At 39.7% G+C, this 24,062-nt stretch overlaps 1 protein-coding gene and 1 long non-coding RNA gene across 8 annotated transcripts in view; one reads left to right on the top strand and one right to left on the bottom strand.

Moving 5' to 3' along the window:
- The window catches only part of CSRNP3 (cysteine and serine rich nuclear protein 3), a 146,179-nt gene that overhangs the window by 31,979 nt on the left and 90,138 nt on the right, over nucleotides 1-24,062 (top strand). For 3 of the 7 annotated variants that reach the window (XM_039495652.1, XM_039495649.1, XM_039495650.1), the window contains one exon: nucleotides 19,745-19,915. In XM_039495652.1, coding sequence (XP_039351586.1) covers nucleotides 19,768-19,915 — 148 coding nt within the window. In that variant the 5' untranslated portion in view covers nucleotides 19,745-19,767. Of the gene's footprint in view, nucleotides 1-18,415; nucleotides 18,435-18,515; nucleotides 18,619-19,744; nucleotides 19,916-24,062 lie in introns of those variants that run through there. The other 4 variants (XM_039495655.1, XM_039495654.1, XM_039495653.1 and 1 more) reach the window with 2 other exon arrangements.
- LOC120375058 lies at nucleotides 15,512-17,606 on the bottom strand. The gene is made up of 2 exons (XR_005586416.1): nucleotides 17,341-17,606; nucleotides 15,512-15,862 (listed from the first exon to the last, which is right to left on the bottom strand). It is a non-coding gene; the product is annotated as an uncharacterized LOC120375058 (long non-coding RNA).

Here is a 24,062-nt window from a genome sequence, read left to right as displayed (position 1 = left end):
AGGTCCATCTAGCCCAGTATCTGTCTACCGACAGTGGCCAATGCCAGGTGCCCCAGAGGGAGTGAACCTAACAGGCAATGATCAAGTGATCTCTCTCCTGCCATCCATCTCCATCCTCTGACAAACAGAGGCTAGGGGCCATTCCTTACCCATCCTGGCTAATAGCCATTTATGGACTTAACCACCATGAATTTATCCAGTTCTCTTTTAAACACTGTTATAGTCCTAGCCTTCACAACCTCCTCAGGTAAGGAGTTCCACAAGTTGACTGTGCGCTGCGTGAAGAACTTCCTTTTATTTGTTTTAAACCTGCTGCCTATTAATTTCATTTGGTGACCCCTAGTTCTTGTATTATGGGAATAAGTAAATAACTTTTCCTTATCCACTTTCTCCACATCACTCATGATTTTATATACCTCTATCATATTCCCCCTTAGTCTCCTCTTTTCCGAGCTGAAGAGTCCTAGCCTCTTTAATCTTTCCTCATATGGGACCCTCTCCAAACCCCTAGGCTGGTGCATGTGTACCTGAAATGGACATGACTGTTCTTTCCCCTTCCTAAGTTCTGTTTGCTTAACTTATGAACTTTTAAATGTTTTTTTTTAATTGCTGGTTCATGTTGAAGAATAAAATTCTATATTTTGGAGCATAATTCATCTTTATTAGTTCACAACATATGCTTGCTGGTGTCAAGCAGTTATCAGCAAACAATACCTGTTGCACTATGTCACCCATCTTATAACATCATTCACAAACAATATTAATAGGTGCATTGACAATGTTATATTCCTACATACAGAGCAATAACTACAAGATTTACATAAGGCTGCAAAAGAGCAAGGCCAGGTTGAGCACACTACTGCAACACACATCGCTCTAGCTCACTATTAAAATGGTCTCTCAAAGCCTCTCTGAGCTATATAGCTGTGCCTTGAGTTCTTCTAATAGCCCTTGTATCTGGCTATTCAAATTCAGGAGACAGCCGCTCCACTTTCACCCCAGCAGAAACTTTTTCCCCTTTGCATGACAGATTATCCAAGATGCAGCAGGCAACTATTACCATTGGGATATTTGGTCCTCAGTGAGACAATCTTGTAAGTAAGCAATGTGAGCAACCCTTCAAACGACCAAAGGCATATTCAGCTGTCATTCTGCACCTGCTGAGCCAGTAGTCGAAGCACTTTTTGGTGCTGTCGAGGTGGCCGGTGCATAGTTTCATGAGCCATGGAAGCAATACATCCAGGATCACCATTGGCATTTCAGCATTCCCAATGGTAATCTGCCAGTCGGGAAAGAAAGTCCCTGTTTGCAGCTTTCTGTACAGTCCTGTGTTCTTAAATATGTGAGTAATGCACCTTCCCTGATCAGCCCACGTTGATGTAGGTGAAGCATCCCTAGTGATCCACCAGCATAAAAATAGCCTTTTCTATTGATATAGTCTGTGGCAAGGGTGGTCTGGTGCCAAAATAGGGTTATGTGTGCTGTCCATTGCCTCATTGCTGCCAAACCATCCACTATGTCCTGCACATTGCTGAGAGTCACGGTTATGTTTAGCAGTGTAAATTAATGACCCTGTACACTTTCACAACAGCAATACCTGCGGTGCATTTCCCAACTCCAAATTGATTCCTGAGTGAATGGTAGTAAGCTGGCATTGCAAGTTTCCACGGTGCAATCACTACTTGCTTCTCAACTGCCCGTCCAGCTCTCATTTTGGTGTCCCTGCACTGGAACACTGGAGCGAGTTCAGCACGCAGATCCTGGAATGTGGCCTTGCACATCTGAAAGTTCTGCAGCCACTTCTCATCATCCCAAACTTGCATTATGATGTGAGCCCACCAGTCAGTCAGTGCTTGTTTCTTGGGCCCAAAACCAGCATGTCACTGTCTCCAGTTGCTTTGTAAACAACAAACTTTAATTGTTTGGGTTTTTTTCTATGTCCTAGGAATTGTCATGTTCCGTGCAGCTCCTTTTGCAGTTCTGTAAATACTGTAGGTTCATGCACCCTGTGCTTGCTGTGCCCGTGACAATAGTGCAGAGCTGTGCAGGCTCCAGGCTTCTGTCAGAGATCGTGGAGAGTGAGGAAGGATGTGTGAGTTTGTAGGATTTTGAAAAGAATGCGCACAAATTATGGGATGCTGATGAAATTATGGTATGGAGAACATTGCATTATGGGAAGTTGACCCTGTGCTCACAGTCACTCCTACGCGACTTGTGTCACCAACATCAGGCAATGCGAAAACTTCCGAGAAGACCCTGCACTGGATGATGGCAAGTTGAACAGTGGGATACCTATCCATAATACACTGCCCTTCACATTGATACAAGTGAGCCTGGTGAGCGAGCACACCGCCGATACAAGGAGCCAAGTACGCATACACACAAGTGATGTACTAACTGTGGCAGCCGTGTGCCAACATAACTTAGGTCAACATAACTTTGTAGAGTAGACACGGCCTGAAGCCTTGGGCCTGATTCGCTTCTCAGTTACCCTGATGTAAAGCCAGTTTAACACTGTTGCCTTCAGTTGAGTTGACATCTGATTTATACAGGAATAAGAAAGATCAGAATCAGGCCCTAGATTTCTGTGAACTGAAAATTATTAAGAGAGACCACAAATGGATCTAATTGGCTAATTAAGGCATGCAGGTTAGAAGAAGATCCTTGTACAATCATTTTATGAATTCTCACTTAGATTGTGAGCTCTCTGGGACTCTCTTTATTTTGTACAGTGCCTAACAAAATGGGATCTTTGCCCAGGACTGGGGTTCGTAGACTCTACTATTATGCAGATAAATAATATGAAAGCACCAGCTGCATCTTGGGCTGCAAGGACAGGCATCCATTCAAGAGATATCTAGCAATTCTTGTCTGTCTCCCATGTATTTCTAGGGAGCCTATCACTGTGGCATCCAAGCATTGACTGAAACCTTGAAACCCTAGTATGCTTTCACAAAGTATGATAGGCTAAATATTCTTCAACTGTATCAGCATATGAACAAAAGTATCCTTAGGGCTAATGGAATCTCTGCAAACTGGTGGAGCCACCATTTCGATATGAAACACAAATAACTACAGATTTGAAACCATCCACTCCCCTGCTTTCCCCTCTCTCGCCTCCCCCGCCCCATTTCCGCTATCATTCTAGTGCACCTGTCACCATGCCATCTTGGCCTTTTTAGTCCATCATTAATTTTTGTTCCTTGGAAAGTAGTAGGAAATTTAATGCCAAACTCTTAATTAAATCTAATTTGATTGGATATTTCTGATCCTCCCTCTCTGCACAGAGTCTCACGATTGTCTCTCTATTCAAAGCAGATTCTTAAATATACAGCAGCATTTTGCACTGAAAATCTGGAAAACTGAGCTGGTGTTTAAGAAGGTAGATAAGCAGTAAGCATATTCATATCGCTGTCCTTCCCCTCCCGACCCCAGTCTAAAGAGAGAAAGGGCTGAGGGGATTGCTATTCCCTGGTGAAACTGGAGATTTCTAATGGGGAAATTTTTTTCCTTTCTGTTTTATGTTGCCATCTTGTAGTGCAGAACTGGTTAGCTTATTAAATCTATTTTCTGGATGCGCTCCGCTTTTCTCCTCCTGTTATGTTTTCCCATAATTTTGCTAGTATGGAGTTGGGAGCAGGGAATGGGAAGTAAAGAAGAGAGCATGTTGTAGGGGATGCTAGGATGTCTTCTCAGTTATTGGTTGACCTCTCCTGATGGGTGGTAGCGTTAGGAGTAAACCTTTCAGTCTGTGTTGACGGAGCTGAAATACAGAAACCAAATTTACAGGTAAGGGGAAAAAATCCTTTTCTGAATAGCTGTTTGGAGGCCTGACACCAATATTTTCTGTTCTATTAAAATCGTTGTGAAAGCACCTCTGTAGTTTGTGCTGCATTAATGACTTTGAAGCAGCTTTGCAATTTGGTATTCCTCCCTCATAAAAGGTCTCATCTGATAGGAGATCCATAGACAGTGAAATCAGTTGCACATCTGACTCTCTCCGACAACTTTCTCATGTGATAGCATGAACCGTCAGTCTCAGCTGAAGCTGTTCAGTAGGTAAGCAGGAGGTAATGAAGTCTTTGTGCAGTAAGAAGCACTTATTGCTGGACAACATAATACATGTAAAGAGCAATAAGATGGTGTAGAGAAATCTAAAAAGATTCTTTAGCCATAGGTTTAATAAAAAAGAAAAGGGACTTCGGCAAACACGCCACTTTTATTTAGTGTGCTAATTGAGTTGTACATAGTGAATGGACTCAAAAAGCAACTTTTGCAGGTTAATTATTTTCGTGGACATTTGGAGGACTTGTAGATTTTGAATGACTGAATGTAATTCGCATTTCTGTAATAAACTAACTTTTGTAACACAAAGTATGATGCATATCCTTCAGTTACCCTTACAAAACAAAAACACCCACAGTATTCTACAATAATAGTTCAAAACATCACAGCTTGCAATAATGTTACTGTAGTCTTTTGGACCATCTTTGAAGAATAATATAATAGTTTTTTATAAGAAAGTATATCAGACTGAAAAAAAATTCTTAAATCATATAGTAAATCTCATACAAACTGTGTGTGTACTTTATGAGGAGATTCCTAATCCACAAACATTAGGATGGACTGTAGCAAACAGCCTCTGCTTCAGTAGTTCTGCCTAGATTTTAGTGATGGGTGTAGAGATATGTTTATGAAATATTGTGATTTGGAGTGCTCCCTCATAAGGGACAGTGTTGTGAGTGTGGAAATTTGGAGATGTGCTCTGGAGGTGGGGGTTGGGAACACTGCATAGCTGTTTGCAGCAGCTCACTACAGAAGCTCTCCAGTTTGTTTTATTATTTATTCCTTTTTCATTCACTGGTTTGTTATTTAATGAACTCCAAGATTGTTACAATGGGGATCATACATCTACCTAGATAGTTCTATTTGTTTAATCTATGGAGTGAAATACTGGCCCCACTGAAGTCAATGGAAGCTTTGCTACTGACTTCAGTGAGACCAGGATTTCACCCATTAACTCTTTCTTTTTCTGCTGACATAGTCCAGCATGATATTTTATACATAGGCTATATATGTGATATTTACTATCAGTTTTTAAGCATAAGGAGACTTATGCTTAAAATCAATGAGTTGTGACTAAAAATTGTTGGCAAGATATGGCTCAATGTGGTGATTGATTATTATTTTAAAGGTTCATTATTTCAGAAGATTTTATATTTTTTAGAGCAACTTAGTGATGGAATTTAATTTACCAGTTGCCTTAGATAATTAAGTAAATGTTTGCAGCTAGATAAGCCTATTGGATTTATTCAAGATATTGGGTATAATAATCAGAGGGAAGTAGAAGGGACAATTGTAGCTTCTAAAGTAACTGTATTTTTCTAAGTGAAACAGACCTATTTGAAGGACTACCACTTTTTCATTTGATGTTATTCCTGGAATTTCCAAAAGTTAATACATTATTAGAAAATATTTTAATATGTAAATGAATGGACAGTTATGGATATATGTAGACAGCTCTTTTGGAAGAGGTTATTTAAGCAATACCTTTTTTAATAGTATGTGTTTGTATATTTTTATTTCTGAAACATTAATTTGTTACATATTAGTGTATGTCTGTACATTTTGAACAATGTTCTAAATTAGGTTGATTTGAAGTAATATTGCGAGTTTCTTAATCAAATAGATCTAATTAAAAACAATTAATCTCTGTACAACAATACAATTTTCTGTCAAACAGAAAAAGACTATGGTCGCTGTAAATACAAAATAGAGATTAAGTATCTAAGTACCACAGTCCATTTATGCAACAATGAAGTTGAACTATGGAAATACGGAAGGTGCTTTTTGTCTCAAGTGTAGAAATGTGTGGGAAAATTTATTATATTTTTTTTTTTATAAAACCATCCCCAGCCTCCTTTTCTCTGTTAAACACAAATTTGTTCACCCTTCTATTGCTTTAATTGCAATAAAAATAAAAAATAAGGGTCTGATCCATCTCCTATTGAGTTCAATGGGACTGTGCCCCAGATTCTTAAAATGCTGGTGTCATTAAAGGAAAAAAAAAGTGGGGATGGACAATAAACCCTCCCAGTGAGCATCAGATAGTGTGGGGGCGGAGGGCTTTGCTCTCGCTCCAATTCTGTGTCTCCCTTCCCAGCTGAAAGCATCCAAGCTAGTGCCCTTGCCTCCAGGATTTCCCTTCAGAGAATGGAAGCTAATGCACGGGTTGATGTTTATCAGAATTTTTTTAAAACCCCCTGAAAAATAAGATTTATAACAAAAATAAATTAACAAACATTCTATCAATAGACCGAACAGTGTTTTCTACATCTGCACTTTATACCTGAATGTGAGTAGAAATGTTACATACATAAACTATTTACCAACCAGTGTTGATAAAAAAAAAATGAAATAATAAATTGAATCTACCTTTAGCATCTACATATTTTAAAATAAATTTTCCCATGTATTTTTTAACTTTATTTTGATTTATTATGAGGAATTTAATACTTTGTTAAATATATTTAAAGAGAGCTCTGAAAACAAATGATTACAGGTATCTGAAGTTGTAGTTTGACAAATCATTTAAAATACAATCTTAAGTCTATACATTCTGATCCCAGACAAATTCAGAATCTTTTTTTTAGCGTGAGAGTTTCAACTGAATGTAGCTCCAGTAACCAAGAAGAGTTGATGAAAACTGAGATCTTGTATTTAAATTATTCTGTCTCCTTGGAAACCCACTGCTGCAGAGGGATTTGGTTTTCCTTCGATAAAAATATCTACCCCTTAATAATGACAATGGGAGAAATGCTGAATAAAACTACAGTATATTGCCACTAGTTTTAAAGTTACGTAATGATTCAGGTATTCTGGATGAACTATATATCTATAGTTTCTTATCCAGAGTTCCGTTAGCAGCTGCCAGGCATTCACCAGCTCTGTGGAAAAGAGCTCAATAGCCTTGGAAGAAGTGTATGTGTGGGAGGAGGAATAGGCAGAAGGTAATAAACTGATGTCTGTGAGTTAGACATTAGAGCAGCATCTTGAGTTCTAATCCTACTTCCACTGAAATCAGTGGCATTGACTTCAATAGGAGCAGGATCCAAGCCCTGACCTTATTATTAGTTTCTCTGCTTGAGTTCACTTTATATAAATAAGATTACGTTTTGCTTATTTTTTTCTTGAAAAATGTTTAATGAAGTTGCACTCCTTTTTCTAGTTTGCATGTTAATTGTGGAAAGCAGTTGAGTTGTCTATGTGACATTCTGTTAAAATGTAAGAAACCTTCTTTTTTCCCCTCATAAAAGGAAAAAAGTTTAAACGTATTACATCTCAAAAGTCAACCATGTTTAATCGCTTTTATTCACATTTTGTATAAACCAATACTTTAATTTTTTTCACCCTTGTGAAATTTTGCTCAACCATGATGAGTGAATGCTCTTCAGGCTATTATTTCAATTTAAAAAAAACCTGTTTTTTCATCATTTCAAAATAATTAGTGTAACTACACTTCTACCTCGATATAACACTGTCCTCAGGAGCCAAAAAATCTTACCGCGTTATAGGTGAAACCGCGTTATATTGAACTTGCTTTGATCCATCGGAGTGCGCAGCCCCACACCCCCGGAGCACTGCTTTACCGCGTTATATCCGAATTCGTGTTATATCGGGTCGTGTTATATCGGGGTAGAGGTCTATATAATCGTCTTAAAATATGTATTAACATTACTAGAGGTTTCATTTTGTAAAGAATTAATTCTTCTCATTGCCACAGCAAAGACATGTCAGCCACTATTTTATTTTATCCTTGGGAGGAGAAGCTGGATATTTGTTAATTTTGAAAACAGTTTTACAGTCTTCACATGTCACATTGTTTTTTGTTGTTAACTGGTATTCAGTGTAGGCAAAATACCACTACTATTACTCTTAACTGTTCTTTTCCTTTAAACTGGTGTTTCTGTTTGTCTCCCTGATTGTGCCAAGAAAATAGAACAAATGACAAACCTGAATGTGTTTCTTTTCCTTTAAATATTATCTGTGCACTTTGTTTTACTAGAGAGCAGAAGTCTCGATTAATTTTACGGTACTGAGTGAGGCATGTCTTCTCCTTTGATGCGCATCATATGTAGCATTAACATATTACAAGTTATAGTGACATAGATAATTTGCAGGGGATTAAATATTTAATAGTAAATTCATTTTGAATGACAACACAGTGAGTTCCAAGAGTGATTTAAAGTGGGCTCAACATATTAGTTTTGATTAATTGAAATGAATATGAGGAAATGATCTCAGTATCTGTTTCATTATAAAAGAGAATATTAACATTAGTAATAAAGCAGATGGATTAGTAAATGGATTATAAAATGCATACATATTATTGCGTTCCTTTATATGGGAACAATATAATTAATCATAGAAGTCTTTCTTATTGAAAATAATCTGTTGCATAGCAATACATGCAAAGCAATTTAAAATAAGATGGAGTCTAGTAATGGTATGTACTAGCTTCATTTTTACTTGTATAAAACAAGCATGATAAGTTATAAGGTGAGCTTATATGGGGCTATTAAGTATCTCAGAACATATTTAGAAAAATACAAGATGTAAGTGCTTCCTATATAACAAGAGGCATCTTTACAGCTGTAATGGAATTGTGCCAGTTTGGCATGAGTCTTTTTATTTCTAGAAATAGAAGCAACAGTTTTATCTACTGAAAATAATAACGGGAGTGTTTGTCTCACGTTGCCTGTCACTACGTCTGCGTTATGCAGGATTATGATGGTAATGTAAAGAAACAGAAAACTAATGTAATATCGTATTCAGTAAGTTCAGAACAAACAGAAGTGTGTGACTTGCTGCCAAGCTATGGCTTTTCAGCAATTTTCTGCATTAACTGTTCATGTCTGAAGAGGAGAAAAATTATTTGTTCTGTGTAAAACAGCTGTTAAAACTTCTGCTAGTATATCACTTTGTGAAGACAAAATGTTTTACTGTGTATCATTCCCCAAAAGAAAATAATAAACTCATTAAACTCTTTGTTTCCAATTCAGCTCTCCTAAATTTATTTTGCAGCTATTCAGGTTTTTTTTTTGGTTTTTTTTGCCCTTAGTGGTTAAGGTATTACAGCATTTCCCAAACTTTTGAAATGTGAGCTTTCCTTCAGGAAAACGACACCCCTTGTGTTCCCATCTTACTCACCATATGCAAGAAACTTCACCACGGATAGTTATGGAAAAAACGTCTGTAGGGAAAGCTTCCATCTGTATCAGTGAAGGTAATTTTATGTCCTGAAGCACGAGAGTTTATATAGTTAGTTAGTTACTCCCTGACTCTATAGAGCATGCTGGTTCTTGGCCACTCTCTGAATTTATCCCCACCTTTTTCTGTCGGACATATTTTCTCAATGATGGTAATTCACATTAATATTCTCTCTCCATCTTCTCCTTGGTCAGCCAAGAGGTCAGACGCTACAAAGCTGTCCTGCCAAGAGATGCTTGTGTCTCAATCCACATTTCCTGATTGAGTGGTGGCAGCTTACTAGATCTAAACTAGGATTTTAGTTTAGAGGGAAACCAAGTCAGGTCCCCACATTGGAGCCCAACAGTTCCAAGTGGGGGTGAGACCTTTGACATGGTGGCATGCGGGTCCTCACCTTGAAACCCCCCAGTTTCAAGTGAGGGTAGACTCTGACATGTAAAGAAACAGAAAACTAATGTAATATTGTATTCAGTAAGTTCAGAACAGTGTCTTCTGTCATCCTGACTAAATGATCTGCCCACTGAAGTCATTGGGATTTCACTACAAACTCTATACTTAATTCACCATAGACCTCCCATAGTTCCCTATTAGATCTTCTCCACACATCATTCTCTCTTACTGGCCCCAAAATTCAAATCAACTCCTTATTTTTCAAAGGTATTTAACTGTCTTTTTTTTTTTCTTCCCAGTAAGTGCCCAGGTCTCTCATCCATATAAACCAATAGGATTTATGATGGTTTTGTTATCTGAAGCTTAGTTTTGCTCAGGAACTGTTTGGAGCTGAAAATTCTCTACAGAAAAGGGTAGTAGGCATTCCTGAACTGTAACCATGCCTTAATTTCCTCCCTTTATATCCCTTTGATTTTTGCCTTAGAATTGATATGATGGATGCGGTGAGTCTTGACTACCATTGATTCTGGGAATATTTGCATACATTGTGTAATGTAACTGGTTCTACGTTGTTTTCCTGCTTTTTCTTACTTTGCATTAATTTTCTTATGGTTTATGCACATGGATTAAGAGAGCATCCCATGTGAGTTGTGCATTTGTTGGCCAAAAAGTTCCTGGGAGCAGTAAAAAGTGGAAGCATTGTTGTAATACAGGTTAGGCTCCTATGTTAATCTCTAAACTCCTTGGAACTGTACTCCTTTGGATTAAAATCCATGTTGAAAAGAACAATTTGAACTACTTATTATTATAGAAGAAATGTGGAGAATAGCCTACAAATAAAAATCCAGGAACAGGTGGCTAGAATATAGGAGGAACTTGATTGTTTTATGCTTCTTCTGTGCAGTTAACCTAAATCAGTGGTTCTCAACCTATTTACAATTGTGGGTCACATATGCAAATCTCTCTGTGTTATGTGGGTGGCATCCACACAATATATATGCTACCTGTATGGCCCTGAGGATGTCACATGGGCCGCGGGTTGAGAACCACTTTTCTAAACATTGCGATCATAAAGTTAGATCTGTCCATACTTCAAGCTGTGGGCTACATTTTAAATTCACTTTATCCTACTTCCTCTCAGCCACTTTCTTCGGTGTTCCTTCCCTCCACCATAGACAAAACACCTTTTGCTTAGTGTAGAGGCCAAACACCATACATGTAAGTACAAAGGAAAGGTCACTTTAAAAAGCCTTTAGACAAGCAGAATATTGGCCATAATTTCTATCTCATGCAACTAGTCCCATTTATGTCAATGATCCTAAGAAAAGCAAGGTGAGAAGGATTTGGCCCTATGCTATGTAGATGTAAGTCCTAGCTCTAGAAGGCTTGGAGGGATGGAACTCTCTGCTGCCCCTTGTGGGTGAAAGGGGAAAACATAGCTCTAGTAGGCTTGATTTACACGTTATTACTTCACCACAGTGCATTTATGTGGTGCTGTATGTTGTATTGTTCGGAATTTGGTTGTGCTGTGGTTTTGAAATTATATTAGATGGTGCATATAATGAGGGAGAAATTATAAGAGATACTTCTTGGGGCAGAGCAAGCCACCCTGCGCTAAAAGGTAGTAGATTCTGGTAACAGAGCCCCAAAATTCAAAAATTGGAGGGGTAAGAGTTGAAGGGCTCTGAGATGCCAGGGGCATTGTCAAAAGAACCAGGAGATTTTGAACTTTGTGTAGACCAGACTTTGCAGGACCTGGCCAGCAGAGCAGATTCTGCAGGACTGATCTGGTAGTGGCACAGATTTAACTCTGCAGGACTTACTTGGTGTTGCTTGCTTTGCTGAACTGAAGCATACAGGCAGAGAGAGAGCCTTCTAGTGGATACTTGACCACCATGATATCTAATTTGGGTTCAGGAATAAGGAATAAGTGAGTAGGAACTGAGTAATGGTCCTTGACTAGCTGGGCAAATTAACTAAGACAGTGGGGCTGGGTATAACTCATACATTGTTTGTTTGGGATTTCTAATTTTATTTAATTTAAATATATGGTTTTGTGTTTTTCCAAATAAACGGTTTTTGTGGTTTCATATCATAGAGGACAAGAGCATGAGAATGGGGAAGAAACTCCTGGAAACATACGTGACCAGAGAGATCAAATTTTAGTTGATTAGAGCTGAAAGTGGAAGTATGGCCCTTGTGAGGGCTTGCGCCACATATTTAATTTATTAGAAAGGGTCTCCTAAACTTATAGAACCTGGCCCTTGTTACTGTTGTCAGCATCTGCCAGAGAAACTGTAAATAGTTTCCCCTCCCCAAGTAGAATAGAATTTCCACTACTTAAGAAAAATTCAGTAGTACTTTTCACAGTAATACATTTCAGGGCAAATGTTGATAGGGTTTGTGCTGTTAAATAGGGCAGCTGAGCCTGAAGAAGCAAAGCGCAAATGGTGTTTGCATCTACTGAACATGTAGACACAAAGTTCTGCCTGGACTGAGGGTATATGAGGAGAAAGGTAAGGCCAATAAAATGCACCCTGTGTAGAGTTCTCAATGGAATCAACCTGATGAAAATGGTCTATGGAGAGTTAAGTGTGCACCTGAAATTGTGCCCATAAGTCCCTTACCAGGGGAGCAGCCAATACCGGCTGCTATGCAGTGACTCATTACCTGGATATTTAACAAAGATGTGACATATACAGACTAAATCTCACATAAGCATAATTCCTGTATACATATGGGTCTATATGAGGCACTGAAGACAAATGCACAAAAAGGAAACATCCTTTAGGTTTCTTGGCTGGCAAAGACCCCAGCCATTGCCCTTGAGTGCCCTCCCACATGCCCACTTGGAAATTACAGGCCAAAGCTTAGCTTTAAGATCAGGCTTCTGGAGGTGGTTTTCCAGATTAACAGGCTTGATGCTCAAACTGGACCTCTGAGGAGTTTCAAGGGGATCTGACAAGTGAGACATAGTCATGGTTTATCCTTGGCAGTTAGTTGCAATCACTCTGGTTAATATCTGCACCCCTCTGGGAGTCTTGGCCACAGGATTCTTTCAGAATCAGAAAGCCATTGGCACTGCCACAGTGATAAGCAATTCTGTACCCTTGGTCTGCATAGAAAAGTCCCTAAGCGCAATTTTCTTGCTCTGTATATATTCTACCAATGAAGCCATTAGAGCCTAAGTCAGGCAACTGATGCTTGTGAGTAGAGCTGCCAGTTACAGCAGAACAGCGTTAGGCCATGTCTACACTAGCACTTACGTCAGCAAAACTTTTGTTGCTCAGGGGTGTGAATAAAACCGGTTTTACCGGCATAAGCGCTCGTGTCCACAGCACTATGTCAGCAGGAGATGCTTTCCTGCTGATGTAGCTAGCACTGCCGTTGAGCTGGTTTTATTATATTGACAGGAGAGATCTCGCCTGTTGGCATAATGTGGCTACACGAGCAACAATGGCACATTGTTTGTAAGCTTCTAAGTGTAGACATGGCCTTAGCAAACATTCATTTAAATTCCAAACAGCTGTTGAATCCAGGTTCTTGCACCTTCGTTATTTGCAAGCATTCACACAAATGGATTTTTGTTTGCATTAATGTTTATCCCCTTACATGAATACTCATTTTTCGCATGCAACAAGGTTATTTGTGTGAAAACAAGTATAGTTTGCGGGTTTTTTTCTATTCATTGTTCACTACTTTCTTGCTTTAAAGGTTTCAGTCACCCAATCAGGGAGCAAAACAATACAGTACAATTTTGGTAACCAATCATGCATCTTGATTAATGAATAGTCAAGGTAAATCCATTCACGATCATGCCTATCAGCTGAAATTTTTTCACATGAACAGTTCATTAAGTAATACCTGTTGCAAATAGATTTGTAAGAATCAAATTTAGTTTGCAAACAAGAAAAAGACGTAAATTCAAAATGAATATTATTCACACTAAATAATCCAAATATCTCTGCTTGTGAGCATCGGTATTCATGATTTAATTGAAATTGCCCTCTAAGTCTCCCTAGTTTGACACATGCGGACTAGCCAGAGGGTGGGTGTTGTTTCTGATAGGTACTTTGTGGCAACGTTTTATATGTAACATCTATTTCTTGCATCTTCTTGTTAGTAATAGGATTCATTTGTAAAAAGAACTGATTATTGTTTGGAAACAAACAGTCTCTAAGAGATATACATATATCTACTTTTGCACTCATCCCAGCAACTGAGACCAAGGCACAGTGTCATACTTAGTGGCTCATAGATTAAATCTTTGTGGCGTGCCTCTGTTTTTTTATTTTACTGTCTGGATATCTGTCTATCTAGTTTTTTATTAAGACACATCCTCTTGGAATCTGAGAGGAATAAACACTAGACAGGATCTAGCAAGTGAATGAGGGAGGAAATTGTTGGATTTTTTTTCTCTCAAAGCATGTGTGATGGGATCCCTAGGGTACAACCTGGAACTGGGCTACCACTGCGCCCCCTTAACTCTCCAGCCTCGGCTGTCTCTCACAATGCTTTGCTAGTGACAAGTAGCAAGCCCCTCTAGATGCTGCTATCACTCAGCACAAAAGCATGTGGGACCCCACACTCAGCTAGATTGCATGAATGTTCCCAAAGCCACTCATGAATCACATAGAGAAAGGTACCAATCAATTCCCCCAGTTCCCCCGCCTTGCACCTCAGAGCTGTACCATCTTGCCCTGATCAGAAGCCTGACCAGTGTACGTTTATTACCCGGTCCACCCCTCCCTCAATGTGGAGAGGACATGTACAGGCCTTTGTAAACTGAACTGAGATTTCCCAAGAGCTTCAACAAAAAAACATTGTCTTAGGTAAAATATAAAACATTTATTAATTACAGAAAGATAGATTTTAATGATTATAAGTGCTAGACATAAAAGGTTACCAAAGAAAATAAAAGGTAAGCACACAGTCTAAATCTTAAACCTTCTTACACTAGTCAGTACCCCTGATTGTCTATATAAACCAGGAAATAGAACAGGAAGTTGTCTGAACAACTAGAGGAATCTCAGGCTGACTGCTACTATGGACCCCTTGAGTCCTGTATTCCTGCCTGATTCTAGTTTCCAGCCCCCCATCTGCTCCCAGTTCCTGTACTTCTAGTCCCAGACCCTTATCTATTCCCACTTCCTGCCTTACTCCAGGTCCTTGCTCTAACCTTTGGTTTGGTACCTCATGCTATCTTCGGTTCTGGCCTTTGGCTCCAACCACTAGGCCTGACCACCCACGAACTGGTCATTGCTCAAAGTATAGAACAGTGACCGAGAAAGTAAGGGCCGCATGGACAGAAAGCAAGATATATAGAGGTGGAACTCCTGTTAGATAACATGGGTCAAAGGCACAGGAACTACAAAATGCTCTGATCATCACTGAAACATGAGCAAGTCATGACATGTATCATGGATAATAAAGACATGCCTGTAATCACATCATAACAGGTCATAGAGAACCATACCATGCACAGATGTATCATAGCAACAAGTACACCCTGAAGAAACAGAAGCAGGCCACTATATTTCCTCACAGCACCCACTGTACAGAGGCAAAAGACTGTTCCCAGTAACATGAAAATACCACAATGCTTGTGGAAAACAGATGTGTGGCATAGATAGAGATACTGAAATCAAAAGACCGTAAGGCTCAGCACTCCCGATTCCCAGTTAGACCCCCACTCCATTCTAGCTTCCATTGGCACACACTGGGGTAGCTGAGTGAGGCAGCCAGGGATCTGCTGCATCAAATCAGCAGTTTAAGTGGGAGGGGAGAAAATGCAAGGCAGTTCAATGCATATTACTGTAGCCAAAGAAAAGGGGAAAGTTGACAATATGACTCTTTTGCATAGTTATTTAATAAGTGTCTAACTGTTAAGCTGTTCCTGGTTTGAGCCAGCAGCCTGCTGACTCACAGCTGAACAACAAGCTGGCACTAGGGTCTTCCATGTTTGCTGATGTATTCCATGCCACTCCTCATCAAAGTGCTTACAGTGCCACCAACATCACACTACTAACCACCTTAACATGGCACTGATACACAACAGGAACAAAAAAAGGTAAAAATAGAGGCAGCAATATTAATACAGGCAATTCCAACCACATGTAAATCAAACATCAGTTGCTGGACATAGATAGGGATTCTCAGGAATTGGCAACTTGCTGCAGCAGAAGGGGTTGATGGTAGCCTGCTGAGAGAAGAAAAGGGTTTTTTTTACCAACCTTAATTTTCCTCCAGTCTGAAGAAACTAGTCTTGCAGTTATCATTTAGCCAGTTGTCTAGCTGCATGACCGCACTGACAGGCAAAGTAAGAGTCTGCAGACCTTCATGGAAACAGGCTCATCCCTTCCACAGTGCCAGGTAACTGTCAACCACCATAAATTTAGAGAGCTCAAAGAAAACATTTTAAACACTTGATTATAAAATATTCCTTCTAGACCAGGAGATATTGAAATTAATCATATAATCAAGGCCCATCTACACCAGGAATCCAAGAGAAAGATCATGTCTAATAGAACACTGTCTGTACTGATCCTCTTCCACACCTGGAAAAGCTGGAACATTTGTTAGACCATAATGACCATTTAATTGTAGTGTTTCCTTGGAAAGAATATGCCTCTGAATAACAGTGAAAGATCAGAAATTTCCACAAAACTTTTCGGAACAGATTTTGAAGGCGATAAAGTGTTGTACTGAAGGTCCCTAAAGAAGCTTTTTGTTCATTATGGTGTCATCTCTGGATGTTGCAATGCAAAACTAACCCTAGAAAAAACAACTCTAGAAAGGAAAACCTCTGGTGCTTCACTGGCACCAGAGGAGAAATTAAAAACCACAAAGATCAGCTATGTCAGTTGTGCTGCACAGGAAGAAGTAAAAACCTCTCCTATCTTCCAGTCTTGCTTTGAAAGGTGATAAAAGATACCTAAAAGACCAGATAACAGACTGGAATGTGACAATAAGAAATCAACAAAATCCTCATGCAATAACAAAGGCATGGACTCAAACCCCATCCTATTTTTTCACAGTTGCTATCTGGTTACCCTACTCCTGGGAGGTGTTGACAGTCCACTTCAATAAAGGCACCAACATCTCCAGACAGGAGTAATATGGATCTAACTTGCAGATTATTGCTCAAAGGTCCTCTAGAACCTAGTGGAGCAAAACTAGTTTCAGTTCAAGCTGTAATGACTGTACCCACTCTTTGAAATGGCTCTGCTCCCATGAAGCATGATGCTCAGTCCAGGTGAAAGCAATCTTTGCAGAGAAATTCAAAAATTCTTCTGAGTGAGAAATACTCATTTCTGTTACCATTTGTAAACATCCCAGATTCCACAGCTGCTCACCACCTAGAACAGTTCTATTGATGTGTCCGATGCCTGTATTAGTCATCTAGCCATCATGTTGTATAATTTGTAGCAGGGCATGTCTGACAAATGGGTATTTATCTGGAGATAATCCTGGGCTGTATGAAATTCAGAGCTGAGGTTTCTAATACCTTACAGTTTAAGGATACTTAGAGCTGATGGTTTGCCTCATCCCTCTTGATTATGATAGAGGTCTGATTTTTGGGTTTGGATTTTGAAGCCTTTTCTACCCATGCCCTAACAGTGTGTTTGATTCTGAGGTGTTGGTTTGACCCATGTCTAGTTGAAACAATAAACAGCTTACTTTGTCAGCCTTTCTCAGCATTCTCCTATCTATTCTTAGAGATAGTTGAACATGAGTGTTTTCTTCCTCACACTCCAGCTGCTCCTTTTTACTCTCTTGTATAGCCATAATCCTTTGACTTTGATATTGCAGTCTGTTGCTATGGAAATCATTGTGATTTCACAAATTCGGTGCTGTAAGCACTGCAGGAGGTAGTGGGAAAAGATGGTTTTCAAGGGAGACATTTGGGGGAGGGGAAATAGGGTGAAGGTCCTGTATGTGCCTCCCAGGACCCACCTTTTTCCTCTGTTTTTCACTCCTGATTGTTTTAATGAGTGACTCTCTGAGACCCATTGTGCTGCTCTTAAATCTGCTGCAGAGGTCACTGTAAAATGATGCAAGGTGCTATATCCCCTGTGTGGTGGGGCGACTCACTGACACAGCACCTCCTGCTGGTTGTCCAGGGAATTAACTATTTTCCAGCTCTGGAGCACCCTCTACTGGCTGATATCTTGCCTGCTGCTGGGCCCCATGTCCCTCCCAGACCCCGGTACCCTTTGTCCAGGGGTTCTGCCCACCACAGTACCCCCTCTGTCTGGGTCTCCCTTCCCGGGGAACCCGCAGCCCCCTATCCCCACCTTGCTTCAGTGGCTACTGCCAGTCATCATCTAACTCCCACTCCCTGGGGCAGACTGCAGTTTGTAAAGAACTCATCATCAGCAAGGGGGGTTGAACTAGCTGCCTTGCCTACATCTGGGCTGCCCTTCTGCAGCCCTCGTATCCCTTTGTGGGCCCTTAGCTTGGCCTGCAGCCTGGGTCTTTGCTAGGCTGGAGCTCCCCAGTTCCCTCTGCCCTTCCCCAGCACTGCTCCACCTCAGGTACCCTGCTCAGCTCCCAGGCAGCCAGGTCCTTCTCTCTCAAAGAGCTAGAGAGAGTGACTTTTCCAGCTCCTGGCCCACTGCCCTCTTGTAAGGCAGCTGGGTCCTGATTGAGCTGGCCACAGCTGCGGCTGCTTCCTTAATCAGCCCAGCTTTTCCAGTTGCAGCCCTCTCCAGGGCTGCTTTTAACCCGTTTACTGGGGTGGGGCAGCCACCCCACCACATCCTGTCCTAAGGGTAAGCATGAAATGCTTTCTCTGCAGTTTCTGCTAGCCTGCTCTTGGACCAGAGAGAAATTAGATCTGGGTTTTGAATCAGGGTGTGTCCTGTTTGGGACATGTGTTCCAGCCTGGAGAAATCCCTTTGAAGAAAACAGATCTTTCATAAACAGCAAAGGGGAAAGGAGAACCGTGACAAACAGGTTCAAGTACATATAATTTGTCAGGGTCCATCTTTAGTGTAATCTGTAAGGACAGTGTATAAAGCATTTCTGTTATGAGGATCAGTTTAGGAAATCCCTTGTTTTTAGCATTATATTGCATTAATTCCAGATCCAAACTAAAGAGAATTTCCCAAATCAGACATGTCCATAGATATAAAATCTCCATCTTGCAAAGGCAGAATTAATTTTACTAGGGAATTTTAATGACAAGACAAATCAGATGGGTTATAAGTTAGCTGTAATTGGCAACTTCTACACAGTACAAGCAAGTGGCACTCAAACATCTGAAATTCTTTCCTACTTTGAAAGCATCAAAGAAATTGCTTCTTATCTGCTACTTACAGGTGATTTTCCACTGATCAGTGTAGGAAAAGGGTAAATACATCTGCAACACCAAAATTAATGACTTACAGGAAATCATTTTAGATCCACTTCATAAAATGGCCACTATTGGTGGTCATCAATAAACCTGAATTCCATTGTAAGGCACATTTGTAAATAAAGGAGTAGGCAAGGTACTAAATAGTTTGCTTTTTAAAAAATTATAAAAAGAAAATCCTAGGATTACTTAAGGAAAATTCTCTCAATCAGCCTTTTTTAATCTTATGCACGGGGCCTGAAATACCACTTGTGCTTGTTAATGAAAAATCATGTATTATCTGGAATAAATGTACTTGATTCTTCATTTAATGTTTCTGTTTACTGGGCAAATTCAAACCTGGTGTAAAAGGGTACTCAGATATTGACTTCTGCTAGGTTACATCACTTTACTCCAGCTCTGAATTTTTCCCTCTATGTTTTAAGAGTTATGCATTGCTTTGTTCTGTGCAAAAGTTTAATTCTGGAGCTTTGACTGTGCTGATAGAATTTAATTCTTTCATTAAAGAGTGTACAGAATCTTATGTAATGATGTCCATGAGACAGATAATACATTTTTTAAAATCTCTTCTGGTCAGTTTAACAAGTCCCACTATGCTGTCATTCAGCTGGACATAGTAGCCAAGTTTGTGTCTGAAAACTTGCATGGAAAAAAAAATTACATTGAAGACCTTGATTGCATAGTCAGTGGTCAAATATTTGAAATGCTTCATTGCTCCTGTTCTAGGTACATGTGACAGCATTGCAGCTATGAGTGGAATTTTAAAGAGGAAGTTTGAAGAAGTTGATGGCTCCTCACCCTGCCCTTCTGTACAGGAATCAAACAATGAAGTTTCTAGCAGTAAAAGTGCTGATAGTGCCAATAGTGTCAGTCCATCCACTTCTAATCATTTTACCCGTAAGTACTAAAGTCATATATAAGGTGCAAAACGAAAGAATGTACAGGCTTAGAAGGATTCAACTGTTTGGTTGGTGGTTTTTTTAAATGATTTTTGACTGACGATGTCAATGTTTGTTTCAAGTAATTTTATCAACTGAAATGTTTATGTTAGTAGGACAAAAAAATTGCCCAAGCCGTCCAATGATAGGTATTTATTCAACAACTAGTAATTGAGATTCAGAAGTTAAATCAGATTACATAATAATGTTTTATCTGATTGTTAGAGAGAATGCAACATAGATTTTTTTCCCCTCTGAAGATTTCCAATGTTGTTGAAGAACAGATTTCTATTTATTTGTTCATTTTTGTACGAAGAAATCAGCAATTACTGAAATATACAGATCTAAAAGTAAAGCTGATGTCCAGTACACCTGCTTACTCCATGTCTGGATTTGACGTACTCAGTCCATAGGAGTGAGTGCAGGCTGCTCCAGCTTCTGTGGTAGTGCAGCTTACAGGCTCCTAGCTCTGTGGGCCAGTACAGAGGAAGCTTATGGAGATTCCTGTCCTTCCTCCATCCCCTATGGACAAAGTGCACCTACAGGAGTTAACCATGAGAGTGATGTCTACACTCCCTTGACTGCAGTTGTGTTTGGTCCTTGTATGAGACATGAAAAGGAATGGAACTTTTCTTGAAACCTTTCCCCATACTTCCCACTTGTGACCCAGTCATAATATGGACATAAACGAGTTAATTTACAATGCTGTTTTTCTTAGGATTTATTCTCAAATAATGTAGAAAAGGCATGAAAGGCTGAACTTGCATGAGCCTCCTGAATCCACACACAACCACATGTTCATCATGTTTCAGAATTTGAAAGTGGAAGGCAGCTTAGGTGAAAGTGATCATAAAATGTCAGAGTTCATGATTCTAAGGAATGGTAAGAGGGAAAATAGCAGAATAAAGATAATGGATTTCAGGAAGGTGTACATTAGCAAACTCAGGGAGTTGGTAGGTAAGATCCCATGGGAATCAAGTTTAAGGGGAAAACAGTTCGATGAGTGGGTAGTTTTTTAAAAAGACATTATGAAAGACACAAGAGCAAACTACTGCGTAGGAAAGATAGGAAGTATGGCAAGAGACCACCCTGGCTTAACCAGGAGATCTTCAGTGATCTGAAACTCAAAAAAGAGTCCTACAAAAAGTGGAAACTGGGTCAAATTGCAAAGAATGAATATTAAAAAAACCCCACAAGCATGGACGGACAAAATTAGAATGGCCAAGGCAGAAAATAAGATTAAACGAGATAGAGACATAAAGGGTAACAAGAAAACATTCTACAAATACGTTAGAAGCAAGAAGATGACCAAGGACAGGGTAGGCCTGTTACTCAGTGAGGTGGGGGGAAACAATAACAGAAAATGTGGAAATGGCAGAAGTGTTAAATGCCTTTTTTGTTTCAGTTTTCACCAAAAAGGTTTCTAGCAGATCGGTCTTGCGTCCAGTTCTGTTCAATATCTTCATCATTGATTTAGACAATGGCATAGAGAGGACACTTACAAAGTTTGTGGATGATACCAAGCTGGGAGAGGTCGCAAGTGCTTTGGGGAGGGTTGGATTAAAATTCAAAATGATCTGGAAACTGGAGAAATAGTCTGAAGTAGATAGGATGAAATTCAATAAGGACAAATGCAAAGTACTCCATTTAGGAAGAAACAATTTCACACATACCAAATGGGAAGTGACTGCCTAGGAAGGAGTACTGTGGAAAGGGATCTGGGGGTCATAGTGGATCACAAGCTAAATGAGAGTCAATAGTGTCACACTGTTGCGGAAAAAGTTAACATAATTCTGGGATATATCAGCAGGAGTGTTGTAAGCAAGACACTAGAAGAAGTAATTCTTCCACTCTGCTCCATGCTGATAAGGCCTCAGCTGGAGTACTGTGTCCAATTCTAGGCAACACATTTCAGGAAAGATGTGGACAAATTGGAGAAAGTTTGGAGGAGAGCAACAAAAACAATTAAAGGTCTAGAAAACCTGACCTATGAGGAAAGATTTAAAAAATGGGCTTGTTTAGTCTGGAGAAGAGAAGACTGAGGGGGGACATAACAGTTTTCAAGTACATAAAAGGAGAAGAGTAAAAAATTGGACAAGAAGCAATGGGCTTAAATTGCAGCAAGGGAGGTTTAGGTTGGACATTGGGATTGTTAAGCACTGGAACAAATTGCCTAGGGAGGTTGTGGAATCTCTGTCATTGGAGGTTTTTAAGAACAATTTAGACAAACACCAGTCAGGAATGGTCTAGTTATTACTTAGTTCTGCCTTGAGTGCATGGGACTGGTTTAGATGATCTTTTGAGGTCCCTTTCAGTCCTATACTTCTTTGGTTCAATGTATAATTTATATCAATGAGTAATGTAATACATTGACTTTTTATTGGCAGCCATTTGTGGCTGCCAAGGAAGTGGTGAGCGTGGACCTTGGAACAGTCAATACTATATACATTTCAAGGTCAAGCTATTCAGTTCAACCTTTGAAATACACCTGGAAGTAATAACTAAGTGCGAGTGGCGCAACCTCCTGTGAACATACCAGCACCCCTGCTCTAGTCTCTGCCCTAGCTTTGACCGAGTTTCAAAAGCACTCAGAGTTGATGTGACTCCGCTAGGAGTTTTACCACGAACGTCAGTTGGAGCAGAGTTAGGCCAATGCTGAGTATTTTTGAAAATGCCACCTTTTCTGTTCGCTCCCCAATGAATTCAAAGTGGTGTTGAAGATTTATACAGATTAAAATGCTTTGGGACCTAGTTATTCGTGAGAACCACCTCAAGCTCATTACCACATAGTGATTGCTTGGGAGGCTCTGAATCTGAACTCTGCAAGCCTAGTGACAGGGTTTTCTCAGTCTGCAATTCATTCCACTTGACAGCCTGCCAGAGCTTGAATCTAGTGAGTAGGCTTCAGGGCTCGATGAAAGATACATTTGTCGTTTAGCTTTGATTTTATTTTTGGCTTGGGTTCTTAGTTTTTGTTTGTTTCATTCCTGACAACATGGCTACCTGTTTACTGACATTTCTGTAGGCAGTAGTACTTTGTTAATTCAATTCATTGTGGGTAATTTCTTAGTGAGGTTTTTTTTTGTAATTGTGAAATAAGTGTCTGACTGCTACAGCAATAGACAGTACAAATCAATGAAGTAAATCAACCAGTTTAAGTGTGGTGATACTTACATGACTTGCTGTACATGGCATGTGAGATGTGAAGCAAAAGAGACTAAGTAAGTTTTGAACATAAGGAACCTGGTTCTCTGTTTGCATCTTGTATAGCCTTGCATAGTCATTTGTGGCTGTAAATGCTACAAAATCAAAATAGTAGCATTTTATGCTCACCTTGCACTCAGTTTTCACAGGCGAGAATGATTGCACAAGGTGTGAGGCAGTGTTGAATCAGACCCCAAGTCTGAGAAAAATAGAGACTTTATTTTAAAAGGAAGCAAAAATGCAAAAATTCTTTTAAAATATTTGAAGAACTTTTGACTGGTTCCCTGCTCTCCACACAGTATGCAGTTTTAAGAAAGCTGATCTTTTCCTTTCTAAAAACTTGTGATTAGTTAAAGTTTATTGCCCAAATTCTATTAGTTCCATAGTTTCTAGAAAGAGACTGTCATAGTCAGTCTAGCATAAGTGAGAAATTAAAATGTTTGGCACATTTTCTGAAACAGGTTTTTTGAATATTCTACAAGAACATTTTTCTTTTCAGTCAGATGCTAGTGGGCTTAGGATTCTCACTTTGTGCTCCCTGAACTCAGTAAATTTTACTTTGCAGTCAGTCATTCAAAACATGAGTATTAAAAAGAATTAACTGTCTATCTCCAAATGTAAGGAGAATGCCACACTGAGGTCAATAGGACTACTCACCAAGATTAGTCATGTGAGGGAGTTTTATGATTCGGTCCCCTATTCAGGGGTGCTTAGAGCCATTGAATCACTTCAAGCCAGGGAATGCTGCTGCACCACCAGCACCCTTAATTCCAGCACCTATGCCCCTACTAGTAGAATGCAGAGCAGGTGCCTGTATATTGCCTCACTGGCATAGCATACACTATACCCATAAAACAGATATTTGGCCTTCATTAGGGCTAAATGCTCCCCTCTGTTTCTGT

Source organism: Mauremys reevesii, linkage group 11 (genome assembly GCF_016161935.1).
Source record: "Mauremys reevesii isolate NIE-2019 linkage group 11, ASM1616193v1, whole genome shotgun sequence".
In the NCBI taxonomy this organism is placed as follows: domain Eukaryota; kingdom Metazoa; phylum Chordata; order Testudines; family Geoemydidae; genus Mauremys; species Mauremys reevesii.
The sequence above is the reverse complement of the archived record's forward strand: the minus strand, read 5'-3'. Positions and strand labels throughout refer to the sequence as shown.